At 40.7% G+C, this 16,511-nt stretch overlaps 2 protein-coding genes across 9 annotated transcripts in view; one reads left to right on the plus strand and one right to left on the minus strand.

Moving 5' to 3' along the window:
* PFKM (phosphofructokinase, muscle) overlaps window positions 1–7,446 on the minus strand; it is a 47,249-nt gene extending 39,803 nt beyond the window's left edge. Inside the window, exons 1-3 of one of the 3 annotated variants that reach the window (XM_073882070.1) lie at window positions 6,498–6,545; window positions 5,290–5,380; window positions 4,525–4,647 (exon numbers count right to left, since the gene is read on the minus strand). In XM_073882070.1, coding sequence (XP_073738171.1) covers window positions 4,525–4,647; window positions 5,290–5,371 — 205 coding nt within the window. In that variant the 5' untranslated portion in view covers window positions 5,372–5,380; window positions 6,498–6,545. Of the gene's footprint in view, window positions 1–4,524; window positions 4,648–5,289; window positions 5,381–6,402; window positions 6,469–6,497; window positions 6,546–7,306 lie in introns of those variants that run through there. The other 2 variants (XM_025882746.2, XM_025882749.2) reach the window with 2 other exon arrangements.
* The window catches only part of SENP1 (SUMO specific peptidase 1), a 49,128-nt gene continuing 39,013 nt past the window's right edge, over window positions 6,397–16,511 (plus strand). Inside the window, exons 1-5 of one of the 6 annotated variants that reach the window (XM_025882750.2) lie at window positions 6,397–6,691; window positions 10,873–10,920; window positions 12,356–12,486; window positions 14,218–14,302; window positions 15,154–15,195. In XM_025882750.2, coding sequence (XP_025738535.1) covers window positions 10,917–10,920; window positions 12,356–12,486; window positions 14,218–14,302; window positions 15,154–15,195 — 262 coding nt within the window. In that variant the 5' untranslated portion in view covers window positions 6,397–6,691; window positions 10,873–10,916. The other 5 variants (XM_073882072.1, XM_025882753.2, XM_025882751.2 and 2 more) reach the window with 5 other exon arrangements.

Here is a 16,511-nt window from a genome sequence, read left to right on the forward strand (position 1 = left end):
TCCCTGGGTTGACTGAGAGGCAGTTTGATAGGGACCACCCAGACTAGGAGGGTCAAAGGGGATGCATAAGATTATCTCTATTAGTCAGTGGAAGATGAAAAAAGTGTTCCAGGGGTCTACCGATATCCTTGCATATTTGATTGAAAGAAGAGCATCTGTAAGACTATCTTCTTACTCAATGATCTTCCCAATTCAGTTAACAGTTGAAGCGCCCTGAGAGTTTCAGCTTCATGAAAACTCGAATTCTCTGGAGCTTGTCCTAGAAGGCTGGGACCAGGAGATCCATGTTGAATGGCAACTAGGTTGAGATTAAGACAACCTTTACAGAGGCAGAACTCCCACTGATTTTCCTTCAACAAGAGTACAGGCTCTCAGGTCACTTATAACATGGCATCTACATAGGAGAACCTTGTCTCTAATGCAGAAAACAAGTACAACTACTTGGAAGAAACTTGGGCTGTGGGGAGCAATCACCTCCACATATCAGTTGCATTCAGTGTTGAAGAAATGTTGCATCCTGGTCTGCATAAACCAGGACGTGAGTGGTTTTGACAGTCCTACTGTCAAAGGAAGAGAACAGTGCTGGGGACTGGGCAATTCTGGTGACAGATCATCTAAATGAAGGAAGGAATATGGTAGTAAGGTCTTACGCCTCCAGGGATAAGTGGTAACACAGGGGGCAGATGGGGGTTACACTACTGTTCTGGTATACTCCCTCATTTGCAGCCTGGTAAATAGTCATCTCAGGAGTCCCGGGTTGCCAAGGCCAGTCGTCCATCAGTGGCCAGGAGAGATGTGTGCAGAGGAGAGGTTCTGGGTCTAGTGGGCAGCTGGATCTGCTGGGTCAGAGCCTGGCCCACAAAGCTACTGTTGCCCCTGAGCCTTTGGCTGGAGGTCGTTGTCTCACGCTCTCAGCTCTCCAGGAATTCTAACCACCTTTCCTTGCAAAGTTTAGGGGCCTACATGACTCACTCCTTTGCTGTGTCCCAGTGCAGGACCAAATGGCTTCCTCCTGTCGGGAACTGATTCTCCATAGGCCAGAAACACACACACACCCATACACACACACACACACACACACACTCGGGGCCTACCTCGTCACAGTACAGGCAGAGCTGGTCTATTCTAAGCTGCTCTTAGTGGGAGTCAGAGAAGATAGTAACGGCAACTGCTTCCCCGCCAAGTGTGAGATTAGAAACAAAATGTGCTCCATTTCCTATTAGGATTAGAGCTCAGCTTGTCCACACACAGCCTCATGTGGAGTCCCTATGAATTCTTCAGGCTGACAGCAGCAGGGGGACATCAGGCCAGGGTTTTGGGGTGCTGTGGCATTGGTATCTCTTGGCTCACCTCTGCCAACCATGCTGTTTGATGGCATGACTTCCTTGCTTAGACCTTAGGTGGAGAGGAGCCAGGTGGTGGCATTTCCCATTTCACCAGGGCACATAACCGCTCCTGCCCCCTTCAAGTCATCCTCAACCCAGGAGCCAGATCCTGTCACTCTTCCATGAGTTCCCACAGCAGGGGAGTGGGAAGACCTAGAAGGCCCAGCATGATTTGGCTCTTACTATCTCTATAGTTCAATCTCCAGCTACTCTTCTCTCACCCGAGTTGTGCTGCCTTCTCTGCTCCTCCAATGAGCCAAACTCCTTCTCAATTCAAATCCTATAGTCCCTTTTTCCAAAAAGCTCTTCTTTCCCCTTTTCCTGGCTAAGGCATACGCATCTTTTGGGTCTTCCTTAGAAAGTGTTTTTCCAACTTCTCAGGCCAGATTAGGTATCCTGTTATTATACTCTGATTATGTGGTATTATTTTCACTGTACTAGCATCATTTTAATGATCTGTGTGTGATGATGTGATTGCTGTCTTACTCCCAGAGAACTATAAACTTGAGGAGAGTAGGCAATGTACATGTTTTGTTTGCTAGTCTATTCCCAGTGCCAACTACAGTGCCTGACAGAGTATGTGTTCAATCAATTTTCTTGAAAGGAATAAAAAGGAGGGAGGTAGGGAGGAAGGAAGAAAAGGAGGAAGGAAAAAGGAAGGAAAGAGGTTGGGAGCAGGCAGGGAGAGAGAAAAGAAGGAACAGAGATCCCATTGGGGCTAATTGGGAAGACATTTGATTCTCCATCTCTAGGGAGAAAGCTGGAAGGGTTCACTGTAGCTCTCACCTGAGGCCTCAGTGTTTTTTTTTTGTTGTTGTTGTTTTGTTTTATTTTTTTATTTTTTTATTTTTTTTAAGATTTTATTTATTTATTTGAGAGAGAGAGAATGAGAGATAGAGAGCACAAGAGGGAAGAGGGTCAGAGGGAGAAGCAGACTCCCCACTGAGCAGGGAGCCCGATGTGGGACTTGATCCTGGGACTCCAGGATCATGACCTGAGCCGAAGGCAGTCGCTTAACCAACTGAGCCACCCAGGTGCCCATTGTTGTTTTGTTTTAAAGATTTTTTTAAATTTATTTATTTGACAGAGAGAGACAGCAAGAGAGAGAACACAAGTAGGGGGAGTGGGAGAGGGAGAAGCAGTCTTCCGGATGAGCAGGGAGCCCGATGTGGGGCTCGATCCCAGGACCCTGGGATCATGACCTGAGCCGAAGGCAGACACTTAACGACTGAGCCACCCCGGCGCCCCAGCCTCAATGTTTAAAGGCATAAGTTAACATCAGAATTTTGTTTGTGGGATAATGCTGAGTTCAAACCACAGAAACGGCTCCAAATGGATCATCAGGGCTAAGGGGGTCTGCGGTGACCTGAGTTTTAGATATAGAGCAAAATGAGAAGGGGAAAAGCAGGGAAGATAAAGGCAAATAAGAAATAATCTATACAAAGTCAAGCAAGTGTAGGACAGGGCCACCAGCTGGACTTCTTGTACCTAGCAGCTATTTATGAATGGGCAAAGCAGGTCTGATAAAAGGGACACAGACCACGCACAGTTGTCATATACAGACATATGTTGCTCCAACAACTTAATAAGTTGGTGTCCTTGTGTATAAACCATTTTTCTGTGAGTATGGTTAACTCTAGGTTCACTAAAATGAGACTGACTCAAGCTATAGTTTGTGCATTTCAAAGCTTAGGACTTTGCCATGGTGCCTGCCTGCATGGTGCCCTGCCAGAGGGAAACTCTGCCTAAGTGGTCCACTGCTCCCTCCCTTCCCTACCTCTCTATGGCACCCTTCTTGGAAATTCAACATTTTGAACCAGTTATCAAGCTCTTCGCTTACACGCTGTCTCATGTTATCACCCTTCTTGATCACAGGCTCCTGGGAGAAAGAGAAAGTGTCTAGCTCATTCTCTCATCTATTGAGCCCAGTGCAATGACTTTGAATAGTAACGGTTTGAAAAAATTATTGAGGGGCACCTGGGTGGCTCAGTCAGTTAAGCGTCTGCCTTCGGCTCTAGCCATGATCCCAGGATTCCACTTGGGGCTCCCTGCTCAGGGGGGAGTCTGCTCCTCCCTCCCCCTCTGTCCCTCCCTCTTGCTTGTGCTCGCTCTTTTTCAAACAAAAATAAAATCTTTAAAAAAAGAAAAAATTGAATAAATACTGCTATATATTTCATAGGTGCTGAGACTGATTACTCCAATGAACTTGTTAACGTCTTGAGGAAGACCACTTTAAACTTGAAGTTCTTCCTCAAACATAAGGATTTGGACTCAATAAGTCATTTTCTGTAAACTATTAGAAGAATGACAAGGTTATGTCTTTATACATAATTTTTACAATATCTCTATTAGTTCCAGCATATTATTGGGCACATGGTGGGAACTCAGTAAATGTTTGCAGTGAACTGACTCCAATATAGATGTATTTCAGTTGAGAGGAAACATAGAGATGTTTCTGACATTCCATATAAATTGTTTATGAGTTAAATGCTACTTAAATATATATAAATTTGCTATTAAATGGATCCCTAAGATGAATATTTTTATAATATTTAGCATCACTTTGTAATATAATAACTCCTTTATGTAACCCATTTTTTGAGTTTCATATTTTTACATATCCAGGTTGCTGATAATAGGATAAATTAGGGTGCCTGGGTGGCTCAGTTGGTTAAGCGACTGCCTTTGGCTCAGGTCATGATCCCAGAGTCCCAGGATCCAGTCCTGCATCAGGCTCCCTGCTCAGCGCGGTGTCTGCTTCTCCCTCTGACCCTACCCCCTCTTGTGCTCTCTCTCTCTCACTCTCTCTCTCAAATAAATAAAATTAAAAAAAAGACACCTCAGCATTTTAAAAAGATAGGATAAACTAGATTAGTGCCTTATAGGCATGAGGAAGCCAACCGACTTGCTATTGATTAAATCAAGCTGTTCTTCATAGACAGCACTGTCCCTCTTTCTACAGTTTCCCAGATGATCTACTTTCTCTCAACGTCTCCCCCACCACACACACACACATTTTCTCCCTGTGTCTTAATTCAAATTTCGTAGTTGTATCCTACTTTATAATGTATGCATAAACTTCATTTCCCAATACTCCTTTCCACCTGTCCCCACCCCCTTGTTTAACCACATGCCTCACCATTTTTCAAAATAGGTATGCCTTCCATGGTGCCTGAATCATCCATAGCAGGTAGAGACTTCAGGTTGTCTGTCTCAGGTGGTGGCTTTTGTATGAGCATGCTGGAAGTTGAAGCTTCCCCAGCTGAGAAGCAATATCTCTAGGTTACCTTCAAGGTGGGATTCAGGGAAAGGAGTGCTACTTATTTTCTTTCATTTCTTCTGTAACTCTTAGCTGTCCAGGGCCTTTTCCCCCATAATCCAGTGAAAAATTAGAGAAGTCATGACTTTTCTCAACAACTATCTTACCCTAAAAAAAGGGTTCTATTCCTCTGACATAAATGAGAGAAAAATAGAACATGTAACTAGCTACTTCGAGACTGTGGTAGAATAGAAAGTCATTTCTCTCTGGGACTCTATCTTATAGGTTTTAGTGTCAATTACAGTCGTAACAAGGACTTGGACAGATGAGCCCAGAAAGGGAATCACAAAGCACAGAGAAATCAACTACCAGCTCATGTGCTATAAATCTTGTTCTTCCTCAACTCCCAGTTCCATCCTTCCTATCTGCCTGGGCCTATTCCCACACATGAGACCAAAATCTCACCTGACACTTGTACGAGGAAGAGACATGACTCAGAGACAAATATTTTACTATATTGGGGATGGAATAAAGTCAGTTAGCCCCTAACACCTACATTTAGACTAGTAAGTTTCACATCCCATACTGAAACTCCCTGCAAGAGAACCCACCCGTTACTGGAGTAGGATCAGGAGACAATGGTACCTGTGCGCTGGGGAGGCCTGACTACCCCGCGAGACTGAATCACGCACATGAAAAATTTCAGATGAAATTCCTCTTTACGCATGGCTGTCTCCTAGAAATAGAGATGGAGTTTAATCCATTTGAACAGATCTGTGGAATGATTAGGTTGGACAAAACAGACATGGATCAGGTGTGCCCAATACTAAAGGCCTTAGGACATGACAATATAAAATATCAGTATATGAAGGGATACAAATAATCTACTTTTATGTATTTGACAGGACAAGATCTCCTGAATTCAGTAAGTATTCTCCTTGTTACCTCAGAGTCAGTAAAAGGCTGGGGCCTCCAGAGGCTCCCCTTCTTTAAGTCTGAGCTCAGACTTCTGAGGCCTCGAGGGCCTACTCAGAAGCATTTCTCTAAGACTTCTAGAGAGGGCCTGGGTCCAGAGGCCAAGTTGAAGGACTTGGCAAAAAGTGTGAATGGACAAACGTATTTCATCTCATTATTTTCTTTTTAAAAGTAGGGCACAATTTACACGTTAATCCATTCAATCACAGGAACACCACCGGGGCCATTTAGTTCTTCAGAGGGCCGACACCTGGGTCCTTTTCTATTTTTACTCAGAAAAGTACATCTCTGGTGGAGCCCCAATAGCTTTCCTCACACCTCTGCCCACGTTTCAAACTCCTCCAGAGTTCTGGAAGGTTCTACATGTTTCCGGAATCTAACCTAAGCTCATCCTAAAATGCTTTTTTTTTTTCCCCAAATGGCCAATCAAGCATGATGTGATGGAAAGAATACAGGACTGAAAATTAAGAAACTTGTTTCCTAGTCCCAGATCTGCCATGCACTTTATAACTTTGGGAAATGACTTCACTTCCCTGAAACTGTTAGGACTAAAATCTTTCCCACAACCACTACAAGCACCAATGTTCCGTGATTCTCAATAATACACGAAACAGAGCTCGATCTGTCAAGGTGGCCACAAGTTCCCGCCAGTCGAGGGAGGGCCACAGCGAAAAGCTGCCATGGAAACCAGAGCGAAAGCAAAAATCGCCGAGCGGAACCAGAAGACGGCGTGCAAGGGGATCGAGGGAACAGAAAAAAGCGAAGGACGACCGGTACACTAACAGTAATCCGAGAACGGGAACGAGAAAAACCCCAAACTGAAAGGGGAACAGGGAAATGAGGACTTCAGCCTTAGATGGTCCCCGGGCTTCTCAGGCCTGGCCACACTGCGCAGGCGTTCCCCGGGTCTTCAACTCTGCTCTTTGACCTCCCGCTCCACCCCACCCCGCCTCCGCAGCCACCGGGCGGCTCTTCCGGTGTTGTGGAGGCTGTTCCGGTTCGCGGCGGTTCCCGGGTTTTGCGTTCCGCGCCCGGCCGGAAACCCCTTCGCATAGCAGCCGGTTCCGGTTCGGTGAGTGGCGGCGGGAAGCTGGGGGAGGGGTGAGGATGGAGGGAGCCTGGGCCGGGAGGCAGTGCCGGTCCCGGCCCAGCAGCCTGGGCTGGGCTGGGCGGAAGCGGGGAGGGCTGTGGGGACGGCGCTTTTGCCTCTGCCCCGCCCCCTGGGACCACCTCCCCTCCCCCCTGCTCTCCACCGGCCGCGATCTGGCCGGCGGCCGTTAGTTAGGCTTCCCGAGGCCGGTCCTTCAGGCCCCTTTCTCTTGGGCCGGGGAGAGGCCGTCTCCCTGCCATTACCACGGGCCCCGTCTCAGCGCCCAGCCCTACTTGTGGGGAAAAGGCCGGTTGGGATTTCGGGGCTTTCCCGCCCGGGCAGGGTCTTCTCTCAAGGGAAAGCTGTTTTCACCGGGAAGCTCAGCTTTCTGTTACACCTGCTTCACCTCCCGCCTTCCTTGAGACCTGAATGGTATTTCTCGACTACTTCTGCGTCTCACGTAAACATTTCTCCAACTCTTTTACTCTGTGGTATCTCCCTGAGCTGTGAAAACGCTAGTGCCACCACCAGAGAGAAACGGCTGGACCCTTCTGCCCAGGTTATGAAAATCCCCTTAAACTGCCACGGTTTGCTTACCTGGCTCATCGCCTCCTGGTCATTCCCTTGAACCGTCTCTTTCTTGGTTGCTCCCTAACGTGGTCTCTCTCTGGATATACGCCCGGCTTCTCTTGAGCTTGGTGATTTCTGTTTATCGGTGCCTCTGCAGTGTGTTCACTATCTTGTTGGCAATAACTTACTCCTTTATCACTTTCAAGTCAGCCTTATTAAGGTCATTTCACTTCACCTTTGGTACACTTACTTGGGGTGGTGGTGATGCTTGTGAAGTTTATATAAAGCCTTACCTAGGCTACCACCTATTTTACTTAGGGTCTTTGTTCTAATTGGATATTCTGAATGGAGTAGATCACATCATCTCCTGAATCTTTATCCTTTGTAGAGATAATTTGTGTTAAGCACTCGTGTTGAAAGATAGATTACACCGAATTAGAAATTAGAGTTGCAGTGAAGCCTTAAGCATCTCGTAAGCATGATCCCTCAACCTTCTTCCAATTTAGAGATCCCGTTTTCCCTTTAGTCCCAATTTTGGAAGGCTCATTTCGTTTTTATTTTGAGAAGTCTCTTTCATTTTTGCCCGATTCCAATTAATTATCCCGATTGCAAACCTGGTCTTCATGTCACCCGTCTGATGAGTTAAATCTGGAGCGAGCAAATGGATTAAAAAACAGGTTCTGCCACTTCAGGCTAAGGTGATGTAACTCTTGACTATGCTTTGAAAGTCTTTCCCTTTTCTTTACCTGACTCCCACGCCGCCTGCCAATGCACCAGCTTTATTTCTTGCTATAGGTATCTGTTGATGGATCTGGTTTCCCCCAGTAGACAGTGTTTCAGCAGCAGGGACCAGTTGTTACTCATCTTTGTATCCCTAGTACCTCGTATGTAATTGGTGCACAGTAAATGTGTACTAAAGAAGTTGAATGCTTACTGTTTTAAGGTGTTGAGAGTGTTAAGGTGTTAAGAGTCTAATTGGGAGAGATTACATGTAAAAGTATGAGAAACAAAAACAAATAGATGATGATATACTACAAACTGTATCATATATATGATATATATATATGTTTGAATTCAGAGTAGGAGAATTCACACGATCACTTCCACACCCTTCTCATATCAAAAATTATTCTAACATTTGGTCCTGGATAAAGCTAATTGCCTCTCCTTGGTATATACTTACTAGTAACTTCATGGTAACTGTAAACATTCTCTTTTATAACCACCTCTTTGCATGTAAGCTTATACATGTTTTGTTCTACTTGTTACATTCTGTTACTGTCAAGACTTTGCCATCTTTTTTTTTCTTTCAGATCTGTTACTTTTGTGTTCAGCTATTAACTTGACTTCACCTGAATACCTGTAACACCTTATATTCTTTTAGTAAATTGATGACCAGTGTGAACTAGGAAATGTTATTGGAATACTTCTCTTTCTTTTTTTAATAAAGATTTTTATTTATTTGAGAGAGAGAGAATGAGAGAGAGAGAGTGCTTGAGAGGGGGGAGGGTGAGAGGGAGAAGCAGACACCCTGCTGAGCAGGGAGCCCTGTTAGGGGATTCAGTCCCTGGACTCCAGGATCATGACCTGAGCTGAAGGCAGTTGCTTACCAACTGAGCCACCCAGGTGTCCCTAGAATACTTTTCTTTTCTTTCTTTCTTTCTTTCTTTTTTTTTCTTTAAGATTTTATTTACTCATGAGAGACAGAGAGAGAGAGAGAGAGAGAGAGAGAGGGGCAGAGGGAGAAGCAGGCTCCCAAGGAGCAGGGAGCCCGATGCGGGCCTCGATCCCAGGACCCTGGGATCATGACCTGAGCCGAAGGCAGATGCTTCACCATCTGAGCCACCCAGGCGCCCTAGAATACTTTTCTTAAAAGGAAAATTTCTTAGGCTTGCAAGAATTTGGTGGTATCAGAGTTTCCAGATCCAGCATTTCATGTTGAATCTTGGAGTAAAATATCTCTACTTCTAATGTAAATGCAAATGGCAAAAAGAAAGTAACATAAGCACCTGAAAAAGCTGAATGTATTTGTATTAAAATGTAAATGTGGGGCTTTAATTATTAAAATTATGAAACTGTGGATCCCCCAGGACCATCCCCAACAGATGAATTTTATCTTGCCAAAGTGTATGAATCTTTGAATGAAGATATGTTAAAGGATACCATGTTTTGTGGTGTTTGTTGAAAGCACATTTGCTTGGGAGTTAAGGATACCCCGGATTTTTACCTTCCCTTTGCCCCATCTGTGTGATTTCAGGCAAGTCACTTAACCTCTCTGAACATAGTCTCTAAAATTCTTTGATTTCTTGATTCCCTCTTTACATATATCTTAGCAATGCAAAGGAAGCAACATGGGATTGTTCTACTGGGCACCAAGCTTTTAAATTGGCATTCTCCTTAAATCAACAAAAAAGGCTAGTGATGACATTTAATGAAATAGCCTAAAAAAGTGAAATGTGAAAAAGCCACTGCTAGTTTATTGGTTGATAGGATTTTTTTCCCTTAATGTGGAACCCAGGGAATTTCTTTATTTAAAAAGGAAGAAGGGGAAAGAATAACCTGGAGAATTTCCAAATAGCAGCTTTTTGTTAAGTTGAGCATTTGGAAACATACTCAAAGCCTAAATATAAGGCTTAAGTTATTTGGGAATCCTCCCCAGCAAGACTGGGTAATCAGATGATTACTCTGCTTAGTCTGTAGGTATGCCAAGAAAAGCTCAAGCAGGCTTCCTTCGTGTGTGCACTTCATTGCAACCATAAGGAGTACCTAATAGCATCATCCAGTCTCCTTCGTAGATTGAAGCCCTGATATTGCTAAAGTGGATTGCTAAAGTTGATTATAAACTAAAGTTGATGAAGTGCTCAATCTTTTTAAAAATATGGTCATAATATTATGAATATAGTAAGTGTGACTGTTATCATCCCTAGTCTCCTCTTGGATCTGCCAAGAATCATGTGTGCCAAGGATATGTTTATTAACCTAGTTCCAAGCAGTTTGGCTTTTAAATTCCTTTTTCTGGGAAAATTAGATACATCAGAGGAGAAAATAATTTCATGTAGGCAAAGGGGCTTTGGTTTGTAATGGGAGAGAAAGTACTTTAGTACAAGTGGGAAGTATTTCTTGATTGTTCTTAGAATGTCAGTAGCTGTATTCGGCCACTGATTAAAACAGATGGAAGAGAAGTCTAATGGTACCACCATAAGATCTATCACTTGTTTATAAAATGGTTTACCATGAGGTAATAGAGCAATGGATTTCTTGGTTGTAATTTCAGTGCAGTCACTGACTAACTTTATGACCATATGCAAATTAATCTCCAAAGGGTTGGCACTACCACCTTCTTGCTGTAATAGTCTGTGATTCTGTGGGTAGTTCATAATTGCTGTTTAATATAGCTCAGGGTTCAGAAATGTTTGGAATTGCCTCAGCTAGTTTTAGTTTCTCTTCTCTTCCCATCAAGTCATCTCTTCTTACCACCTTATATTTTTCTCTACTAAGAACGCAAATGTCACTTTGAGTGGCTTCCTGTTCTATAATTATATGAAGGAGCTGTTTCAGTATGTAACATTTCTGTTTTCTGTCTTCTTTTATAGGACTTTGTATCTTTGCTAAAGTCAGTGATGTGAAAGGACCTGACATGGGTAAGTCTGACAATGAAATAGTAATTCAGTCCTTTTAGTTACTCTGATTAGTTCAGTTGAATCGAAAGAATGGTTGTTTTTTTTTTTTTAACATTTTCAGTATTTCCATCTTTGTGCTTAATGATAATCTTAAAGGAGATCTCAACCTAATTATGTAATAATGTAATACCAGACAATTTTCTTTTGGTTGAGACATTGTTTATAGCATCATTTGGAAGCATTTTTCATTCATTGTATTGAAAAGGCCAGATACACACTAGCAAACATTTATTATGTGCCAGGCCCTGTTCTGAGTACTTAAAATATATTAATTCATTTAATTTTTTACAACTGCCCTACACAGGTGCCTAATATCAACAAGGAAACTGAGACACAGAGGTTAAGAAACAACTATAACTGGTAGAGCCAGAATTTAAACTCAGGCAGCCTGGTTCCAGGGTCCTTATTCTTTCTTGCTGTGTTATACTAACTTCTGTATGATAAATAATTTAATTAAGGTAGATTTTAAATTTCGTTTAGCTAGTAGCATTGAGAATTAATTGTGATTACAACATTTTCCACTATTTATAGTTCTTTATGTCTATAAAGGGGATCAATACAAGGTCAGGACTAATAGCCAGTTAGGAATAGGTTGAACTATTTATTTATACGGTTAGATCTTATAACATTCCATGTGCTCCTTTTTAAGTCACGTTAGTCTTTTCAGTTTTTTTCTGTTGCTTAGTCTACCTTCTCTCTTCCCTGGTCATTTGTTTCACTTTTTCTCTAATTGTTGATGTCACTGTAAGTCACTGAGTTCCGTCACTCTGATCTGTTACTATTCTAGCTCTTTTATACTAACAAAGGTCTCAAAGGTGGTGATACGTCCTCTATCAAAGGTGGTTATAAAGTAAGGTTCTGCCATAGCATCACAGTAATTGAGCTGATATCTGTTAAGAGCCAGATAAATAAGTGATACTTTTTGCAGAAAGAAGTTCGGGAACATTAATTTTTAAAGCACCTTTTTGAGTTAGACAAAGGAAATAAACAGTTGTTAACAGTGTTTGTTTCCGAATGGTGAAATTTCTTTCCCTTTTTTTTTTAATAGTTAAATTTTTTTCTACAGTTGAAACATTCAAAGTTTTTTTTTTGGGAAAATTTCATTTTTTTTTTTGAACTTTGAGTTAAGCTTTTTTTTAATACTTGCACAAGTTTTGAACTATTTGGTAGATAGATGATCTCAGTCAATTCCAAATGAGCCAATTTCTGCATGTGGGCCTCTTTTTGACAGTGACATTTTGAGATTTCTGGCTAATGGTTAGTTCGGAACGAGAGGTTTTATTTGAGTATAGAGATGTTCTTTGGGAATCATTTTTATTAGGTGAAATGATTTGTTCATAGGAAAGTAGTTATTGAAGAATTATGTGACCTGAATTAATTGGGATTCTTTCCCCAGATGATATTGCTGATAGGATGAGGATGGATGCTGGAGAAGTAACTTTAGTGAACCACAACTCCATATTCAAAACCCATCTCCTGGCACAAACAGGTTTTCCAGAGGACCAGCTCTCATTTTCTGACCATCAGGTTGGAATAATTTTCTTCCCTTAGTTAATTAGTTTGGCTTAAGTTTTCATCTGATGTAATTTAAATGCCACACTCAAAAGGATAAACATATATCAACTTTTTAGAATCAGTATTTCTGGTGTTTTGAATTATTTTTGATATATTAAAGTTAAGACAAGAACTAGGCTGTGTATGAGTTTTTTGAGAACAATATCTGTTAGAAAACTTATTATTTCTGTGTGTATTACAATTACCAAAGCACAGGTCAGTGTTCTTTTAAACTAGTGTCTTAAAACTGCTGAGCATTAAATGTGGGGAAATATGTAAATATACAGAAGCTTTGAGATTTCCCTGTGCTATAAAATGTAATTTCTCAAAGGACTAGTGTCAACAGGATCCCCTGGGAGTTTGTTAGAAGTGCAGAATCCCAGGCTTCACCGCAGACCTACTGATTCAGAATCTACAGTTTTAAAAATTTCCAGCTGATAAATAGAAATACCACATGATCCAATAATTTTTCTCCTGGGTACTTACCCAAAGAAAATGAAAACACTAAGTCAAAAAGATATATGCACCCTTATATTTATTGCAGCATTATTTACAATAGCCAAAACATGGAAGCAACCTAAACGTCCACTGATAGAAGAATGGGTTAGGAAGATGTGGTATACATATACACATGTCATGCAGCCATAAAAACGGATGAGATCTTGCCATTTGTGACAGTATGCATAGACCTAGCGAGTATTATGCTAAATGAAATAAGACTGAAAGACAAATACCATACGATTTCACTAATATGTAGGATCTAAAAAACAAAACAAAATGACAGAATTTGATCTGTAAATACAGAGAACAAACTGATGGTTGTGGGGATGGGAGGTGGAACAAAGTGGGTGAAGGTGAGTGGGAGGGACAGGCTTCCAATTATGGAGTGAATAAGTCACAGAAATAAAAGGCACAGCATAGGGAATATAGCGTGACAGATGGTAGCTACATTTGTGGTGAGGATAGCATAACATATAGAAAAGTTGGATCACTATGTTGTACACCTGAAACCAAGGTAACGTATGTCAGCTATGCTGAAATTAAAACATTTTTTAAAAAAAGGAAAAAAAAACTCCAGCTTGTTTATTTCCACATTAAAGTTTGAGGAACATTGTTAATAAAGCAGTCTTTTTCAGTAGGAAAGCCATTACTAATATGGATGAGACAGTTCTTTACTGTGTGAATCTCTCCCAAGCAAAGCAGAATGTTTAGCATTCTTGGCCCTTGGGCACTAAATATGTGTAACATCTGCCCCCAATAATCATTTTTGGAAACTGAATATATAGTCACACATTTCCAGGTTGGTACTGGGGTGCAGCCCCACCCCTGATTAAGAGCTTCTGTATGAAGTTATCAAAAGATTCAAAACCAGGTTCATTTGTCACCCTCTTTGATAAATGATACAACTGGCTTTCAGAACAGGATATACTATGTGCATATTTACCTTTTAATGAGTATCCTTTGAATTAAGTTGTATAACAGATACTTTGCCTATTTTTCCCCTTGAAGCCTCAGTCATCAGATTGCCTATGCGTTTTCCTTTCTTATTAGTATGTAGTTTCTTTATAATATATAAAAATATAATTACACTGAATTCTGAAATATGTCATAACCTTGTTTAATGATACATGTTTCCGAACATAGATTTTTATTCCATTTTATTGTCAAAAATACGATTTAAGAAAAATCTTTTGCTTTGTTTAGATTTTACCTTCCAGGGAAGGAAATTTGGACCGATCTTATACATGTTCTACAAGAAGTGCAGCTTATAATCCAAATTATTATTCAGGTATGACATATTACTTGGAGTCACAGCATTTGTATCATTCAGATTTCTTCCTAGCAAGTTATGTATGTTTACCATCTCCAGAGCAAAAACATTGTCAAGAGCAAAATGGTATTTCCTCCACTAAAACATCACTGTGTGTGGGGTGGCGGGGAGGGGAGGTTACTATAATACTTTACTGACCTAGTCTCAACCACTTATATTTAATGGAAAAGTTTTTTGGGGATCCGTTTTCTTACTTGTTCATTATGTCATTGTGAAAAGCAGTACAGCTTTGGTTTTGACTTTTTTTTTTTTAAGATCTGTGTGTATGATGTAAAGGATATTTGTTTTGGATTGATATAAAGCATAGAGTTAGCCTATTTCTATTCTGCTTGAAACCATGAATCCTGAAAAATTATTTCTACCCAAGCTTATCCCTCCATCAGGGCAGGAAATGTTAACTACATGTTTCTATCTAGCACCTGCCACAGCCATGCTTGCATATTCAAGGGCTTGCCTGGTCAGCTTGTGATCCATGGCAGAAGTCAGCATTCTCTAGGCTCTTCCTAGTCCCTGGCCTGCCCGACTTTCCATCTGCCCCCTTCCTAAGGTTAGGACTTCCAGTGATCTTCTGGCTCTGTCTTGGGGAAGCTAAGAGGTTTTTATTGATTAGCTTCCTGGCAGTACGACCCAGGAAGGTTATAGTGCCTTCCCATGTCTTATCACTCCTAATGCTTCAGTCTCCTTACCTTCCACAAATATGGCAATATTAGTAATACTGTTGAACCTGCCCTAATAGGATTTTTATAAGGATAAATTGAGGTAATAAATATGAAATGCAAATAATAATTATTGTTATTTGGCTTCCTCAGGATTCTTTGTCAGCAAGATGAGATCTCGTCCCCTAAAAAGACGTTAGTATGATGATCTTTTAGATTTATATTATATTTAAATGTCATTTAGGTGGGTGGTACTTTACCCTGGGCTCTGAATTTCCTCTCGTGGTATGGGAAATGGCCTCCACAAAGTATGTGCATAGTTTGTGTAGGAAAATCCGTTAACTGGCTTAGAAAGTAACTCTGCCATCATTATTATTGGAAAGGCCTTTCTGATGAGCAGAGAGCCTGACATCTAGTTGGATAGTTCATTATTAATCCTAGGGAAAGGACAGTTGAGTGGATAATGAAATGAGATCATTAATATTTCCATTTGAACTCAGGCTGTGTTTGCTTATAATTTCATATTGTTGATTTACCATTGGATAGAATATTTCCTTTTAGTTTAATTGCTTAATAATAAACAATTATATATAGAAAATTATACTCAAAATCTGCTGACCATAGCAACTCAACTCTGTGGCCTTATCCATGTGTACATACATGATACACATTGATTCAATACATATCTTTTTTAGCCCAATATTTTAATTTTTACTTTTCCATCTGTTTACATGTTATTCTTGGTGTCTACCTTTTTCTGTTGATTTCTAATAATCCATGGAACTGATATGCACATTCACAATGCTTTATGTGCAATTCCAAAATCCAAAAAGCTCTGAAAACCAGAAATTCTTTTCATAATTCATTTGGCATCCAAACTGACCCGACCTGAATTCATTCCTTGGCAAAACCCACATGAATTGACATGAAGCTATTTATATTTTTTCTTCTATTTATTTCTGTAAATATGAGTATTTATATATTTCACTGCAGATATATCAATATGTTTGATTATAGGGTGCAGCTTCAAATTATACCTTGAAGTGTTACATAGTATATACCAGGTTATCTTTCTAAAATTCCAAAAATTTTAAATTCAGGAGTGCAGTGCGACCTAGGGGACTATGATTTAGGATAATGGTCCCATTCCTTCATTTGCTTCATTATTTTCTCTATAGTTTAGGTCTCCTTCACACTCACTATTTTTAGCTATTGTAAGTAATATGACTTAAAAACATTTGTATATGTAGCCTTTTTTCTTTTAAATTTCATTACACCTTTGATATTCATAAAGGATATATCCGAGATCATCTCAGATCTTAATGTTCTTGACTATGGTGGTATTTGACCAGATTCTTGGCTTTCTACTCAGTTGCATGACTCTTGAGAGGTACATTTTTTCTATGTTTGTCATCATACCATAAGTTGATCCCTATATCAGAATGTTACACTGAAGTTTTGTCTCTCATTTGAAGGCTATTTTTTAGGGAGAAAAAAATTACTTCATAGCA

This window comes from Callorhinus ursinus, unplaced genomic scaffold (assembly GCF_003265705.2).
Source record: "Callorhinus ursinus isolate GAN/ISIS: 27379988/994484 unplaced genomic scaffold, GSC_fseal_2.0 scaffold44, whole genome shotgun sequence".
Classification (NCBI taxonomy): domain Eukaryota; kingdom Metazoa; phylum Chordata; class Mammalia; order Carnivora; family Otariidae; genus Callorhinus; species Callorhinus ursinus.